At 38.7% G+C, this 6,000-nt stretch overlaps 1 protein-coding gene across 5 annotated transcripts in view; it reads left to right on the forward strand.

The window, feature by feature from the left end:
• The window catches only part of LOC138042211 (coiled-coil domain-containing protein AGAP005037-like), a 36,263-nt gene that overhangs the window by 20,757 nt on the left and 9,506 nt on the right, over positions 1-6,000 (forward strand). For all 5 annotated transcript variants that reach the window (XM_068888026.1, XM_068888032.1, XM_068888040.1 and 2 more), the window contains 4 exons: positions 1,895-2,055; positions 3,608-3,868; positions 4,678-4,860; positions 5,253-5,346. In XM_068888026.1, the coding sequence (XP_068744127.1) occupies positions 1,895-2,055; positions 3,608-3,868; positions 4,678-4,860; positions 5,253-5,346 (699 nt within the window). The remainder of the gene's footprint in view (positions 1-1,894; positions 2,056-3,607; positions 3,869-4,677; positions 4,861-5,252; positions 5,347-6,000) is intronic.

Below are 6,000 nucleotides of genomic sequence, written 5' to 3' on the forward strand. Positions count from 1 at the left end.
GTATGGAGGAGTAGAAAAATCGTCTCTGTGTTGACAAAAAATCTACGTTTTAAAGAAACTCTGGTACTGCGTCGGTGGTGGTAATTCGACCTTTAGTTTTGCCCATTTGAAAACTTTAAGTTGATACTTGCGCAATATAAATGAATAAAGTTAAAGTTAAGTTAGGTCTTAATCAACTCGTTTCAATTGATAAAACCAGAGTTTCTTTGTGTTGAGTGAAAATTCAAATGCTCGAATTTTCTTGAAAATTAAATCCAAAACACTTTGAATTACGAAACTTTTTTGCAAATTAAATTATTGTAATAATAATTTTTGTTACTGTAATTACTGTAGCCTAGATGGCCTAACTGCATAAGTTACTTTGCAAGAGGTCATGAGTATAATCCAACACTTGAGAGAAAGTACTGCTTTAGCGTTGACAACTTCAGAATGGTTTGTCTTTCTTTTCTCCTCAAGAGGAGACGTTACAGCCCCATCTCCATCGCTTGTCCCTCGCTTGTTATCCACCAGAAGAAAGATTTGCGAGCGGCTGGATTTAAGCTTCAGCCCTTCTCAGAGCTCTAACAAAGGGTTTAAAAGCAAAGCATCAGCTCAGAAATTTTCCTTTAGTGGTTAATTTACCTTTTCCAGAGGTGTGATCTGCCTTTGTTTATGCCATCCACCAACTCTGCTTCAAACTGCCATTGTTATGTTAAAAAAGTCATCAGTGGTGAATGAAATCTTATTGGACAATTTAGTGTGTAGTATCATGGGATATTTTTGCGAGTCTCGTGGTATTTTGGTGAGCCAGTAGTGCAAGTCAAAATACAAGAGACTAGTAAAAATCTCCCACAATACTACACACTAAATCGCCCAATAAGCTATTTATTATCCAACTTTTTCACACCATATTTTTAGCAAATGAATTGTAAACAACCGAGAATGTGTGACAGATTTCTATGTGAAAAGCATGGGGCAACGTCAGCGTGTCAACTAGTCAAACCAGTTAAATTCTGCTGTGCAAATAACTAACTGTACAAATATCATGGAATATTTGTACTCATCTTGTGCATTTTCAGTACAATAACTAAATAAATACAGTTGGATAATAGTAGGTGATGCTATCATCAATTAACGCCCGCGTCGCCAGTGGAGGGTAGGTGCCCAGGAAGCCTGGGGGCTGAAACCGAAGTCACATCCCCAAGGCGCTAGAACACCCGACTGGCCTGCCCAACCCGCAACCAAGCCACGAGCCCCCCGCGCCAGGCCCCCCTAAGGCACCCGTCACGCTTGAGCCAGATAGCTCAGTGGAAACAAAAATAAATAAATAAAGAAAGAAAATACAAAAAAAAAGAACAACACACAAAAAAAAAGAATACAAAAAAAAAAAAGAACACAAAAAAAAAAAGGAATACAAAAAAAGAAGGAATACAAAAAAAAAGAACAACACACAAAAAAAAAAGAATACAAAAAAAAAAAGGGGGGGATAGGGAGGGAACGCCAAGAACCACTAAACTCCTAATCTGACTCACAACGCCACGCCAACAGAGCAACAAACACGCTGCAAGCACATTGGACAACAACGCATGCACTAAGCAGGAATACCGCTGAACCATGTCAGCCCCAGGGCTCCCACAACGTAAAGAGTGCTGCAAACGCTACGAAAAACGCATAAAAACGCTAACAAACGCCTGCAAGGCGCTACTGACCAGACTAGCTCCTGGTCGTGAACCATGTAACTATAACAAACACTACAGAACGCACCAAAACGCTGAACAACGCTACCAGACGGCCAAGACACTAACAACCGCCTGCAAAACACTACTGACCAGACTAGCTCCTAGTCGTTAACTATGTTAAATTTCATTTAACTATAGATAAAAGCAAAAGTAAGATAATGTTTTTTTTTGTGCAGACAGTCGCATGATCCAGTTGAGGATCAACTGGAAACACTTACCAGCATGTTGCAAGATGCCCTCAAAACAGGAAGCCAGGACAGCTTACCTGGCAAAAGCACAGAAGAGGAAAGTGCATCGAGCTCTCAGAGCAGTGTTATTGATCATGTTTCCACAGAAGGTAAGGTTAAACCAAGTAAGTTTTGGGCAGTTAGATTATTATCATGGTCCAAGAGGGCTTTTGGAATTGTCTCCCTGTCGTCTACGTTTAGCTCCACTCATTTGGCAGTCAAAGATGCTCTTAATGACTTTTTGTTTTTATCATTCACAGCACTTTACTTCTGTGTGCATCATATAGTTTCCTTCTTTTCATTTTGCAAAATAATGTACTGTGGGAAAAAAAAGAAAGATGTCCCCTTTTTCAGCATAATGAGGTAGATCTTTCCATGCAAAACTTTAGCACAGTATAGTATCTGTTGAGAATTGGATTTCATTTTGCCAAATGACCCAAAACATGTAAAGTTGTTGAGGAAGTTTTTTTACAACAACTCTTAAAGTGCTATAACTATGATCAAATTTTTTATCCCTTGAATTTTTAGGTTTATCACATAGAATTCCAAGAAAGATTAAAAATGCTGTTTACCATTTGGAAATATCTGCAAAATGTGTAAAATATGCAAATGAGAGGACTGATGATGTCATTCACTCAACCCAATATTACATCAAGTATATAAATACAGCTACCTCAGTCAATTTGCAGCAGAAACCATTGAAACTTGTAGGCCAATTGTTCTACAGGGAACACACCTATGGCTATAAAGAAATTGGTTCCCATGGCAACTCAGTCTTTTAAAATAAGAATTTTAGTAGGCAGCAATAACTGAGGAGTAGGCAGAGAACAGACAACACGCACCAAAGGTGCGCTTTCCGAGGGCTGAAGGCAGGAGCTTGTAGGGGGGTCGTTGGGCATCCTCCCCTGGGAAAAGTTTGAGAGTTGGGCCTCTTAGAATGTATTTCCTGCATTCTGGAGCATGAATTAGGGTATTTTAACACAAGACTAATATTGTCAAATTTCGGCTTTTTATTCATAAAGAGTACATGAATACTCTTTTTTTTTTTGGGAAATTCAGTTGATAGCAAGACATTTAAGTTTTGAAAAAACGCTAAAGTAGCATGACGCGTGCAATGCATTTCATCTGTCGTGACTGAAAAGACCTTTTGCGAATGCTTCAAATGTAGTTAGCAAGTCAGGCAGTTTACACCAAGTACTAGACTGCTAGACCACTGCCTCAAAAACGTGTGTGCTCGATCCTCAAACACCTCCTTTTACATGGACAGGAAACCGATTCGCCACCAAATCTCCTTTGTTTTTCATGAACAAATCCTTACGAATCTAAGCTGAGGCTCGTGTTTTGTGTGAATGTTTCTCGTGTTATTCGTAAAATTTGGGGTAATATCCAAGGAAAAGTAGGTGGCAAGTTCATGTGCTGCTGGCTCTTATTGAAAACCCTGACATTTTAAAAACTTGAATATCTCTGGAACAAAAAGAGATACTTGAAAGTAGTAAACAGGGTCCTTCTTCTCGTACAGACTACAAGCTTATGTCTTAAAATGGTCATGATAGCTAGTAGTCTTCATTTGAATTTCTTATACCATCTGGTTCCTTAAACATGTTGTATAAGTTCTTTACAAATAATAATTATTATAATTTATTTGTACTCTCTGCTCAACAGCAAAATCTAAACAAATCCCAGCTCCACCTCCAAGAGCTTCCAGTCACACAGTATCAAGGGAATCTTCTCTAAAATATAGTCATACTTTGCAAAGAGATTCCCCACGAGGGACAAAGAGAGACATGAGTCAACAGTTTCAAACACAGACGCTTCCATTACCGACATCCAAGCAAAAACAGAGAGCATTAGCAGACAGCCCGACACCATTATCCTCGAACAGCTCAACATCATCTGGAAGTCATGCATCGGTCAGATATGAAGGTTTGTTTGCCTGCCTGTTTGTGAATGACTTCTGTTAACACAAGCATTGAATGGTTCAGAGTTTTTTGAAATTAATTTCACTTCATGTTTGATCAATGGGGTGAATTTCAAATTGGTGGGGTAAATGCAATTAAGTCTTGACAAAGTGAATGTCTATTTTATACAGCTCAAGTTGCAAGAAAATCATCTCATGGGGTGCCCTTTTTAGTTTTTCTCCAATTGCTGCTTGAAAAGTTAATCCAGCATGTCGTGAGTAAGGTGGACTTTGTGAATCTCAGTGTTTCCCTCGGCTGCGCCTCGGGAAAACATTGAGATTTTCAAGGAACAAAATGAACTGTTTCCCAAGAGACCAATCATTAAGTGATTTGTTATATAGCACAAAAAGAAAAACATGCAACCACAACATTAACGGCGGTCAACATTCAGTCAACATTCACGGGTTACAGTGCACTGTTACCCTCTGACGTCATAGATTTTGCATTGTTGCCCGCTCAGAGACTTTTGGCGGCAAACAGTTTTATTATTAGATGTCATGTGACCTTGAAGTAACCAATCAGAGCATGTGCTGCTGGGGGGAAAAAACTCAGCTATATAATAATGAATGTTGTTTCAAGCTGTTCTAATGTTTGCACAATTAAGTTTACAAATGCCTGGAGACTTAAGCATAGTAAGGGTCTGTGGCTGTCTTTGAACTGTTACAAGCTTTTGCCTTGAGGCATTGCAGTAGCTTGAATGAACTTACTGTATGGAAAGTTTGTTTTCAAGATCTATTTAACTAACAGAGTATGGGTTGAATATTGTATTTGTAGGCCGTGTAAAAGACAGACAGGCTCTTGAGGTCAGAGCATCCACGTTACGTGGGGATGTACGAATGCTGAGAGCTGACTTAAACCAGCTGAAGCAGTTTCAAACCTTTCAAGCCCAACAGTTTGATGAGCTGATAAGACATGCAAAAGAGCAAATTGTACAACAAGTTACCAGAATAAGTAAAGGTATTAAGATTTTTTTATTAAAAATTGTTAATAGTGTTACGATGACATAGGAGGGTTGTTGTTTCATTGATTAGACATCACTCTCTATCTCTCTCTTTATTTATTGATTTGTTTATTTATTTTCAATCCCATCATCACATTATGTGGGCTAAGTGTGTCGCCTCTTTAACCTACTCCAAGAGGTTTCTATCCAGTTACTTTCGTTCCAGGGTAAACAAGCATGTAGTGCATAACATAATAAATTATCACTTTACAGAAAGATTACTGTCAGTACTTATTTTAACATTTTTAATTCCTGTTATACGTAAACGTTTGAACCACTTTCTCACCTCTGATGCCATGTCTTTTAAAACCCACGAGAAGTGACTATTATTTTTGAAATATTTCTTTAGCTGAAGCATCTTCAGGGAATTCTTGTACACAGAAGATCCAAATGGATGAGATGGCGTATGTAAGAAGCAAGAATAACATTAACAGACAAATAAGGTACAACATAAAATGCCTTTTTAACACTCACTTTGAATTATTTTAAGTCTTTGGGTCACCAGTTGTGCTGCATACATAACTTGGTGTAACAAGGCCCATTGTTATATAGCTGATTTTTTTCCCTCAGCAGTACGTGCTCTCATTGGTTACTTCGAGGTCACATGACATCTCACAATAAAACTGTTTCCCACCAAAAGTCTCTGAGCAGGCAACAGTGCAAAATCTATGACGTCAGAGGGTAACAGTGCACTGTTACCCGCGAATGTTGACCAACGACCTCCGTTGCTGTTACCGTTGCACGTTTTTCATTTTGTGCTATATAACAAATCACTTAATTGACTGGTCCCTCGGGAAACAGTTCATTTAGTTTCCCTCAAATTTCAATGTTTCCCTGCACATCGGGGAAACATTCAGATTCTTGGGAAACAAAATGAACTGTTTCCCGAGGGACCAGTCATCAAGTGTTTAATATTGCCCTTGCTGTGCCACATTCACAAGACATGATTCTTGAAAAAGAACATGCTCTAGATAACAAAAGTTATCTGAAAGAGTGGATTTTTAGTTGTTCAGAACAGGTAAAGCTTTCTCCAAGCAGCACCTCAAACTTCTGAGACCAAGGTACACTGTATTAGAAATTAATGGTCAGCCTTCAGG

The sequence above is a fragment of the Montipora capricornis genome, chromosome 1, assembly GCF_036669925.1.
Source record: "Montipora capricornis isolate CH-2021 chromosome 1, ASM3666992v2, whole genome shotgun sequence".
NCBI lineage: Eukaryota > Metazoa > Cnidaria > Anthozoa > Scleractinia > Acroporidae > Montipora > Montipora capricornis.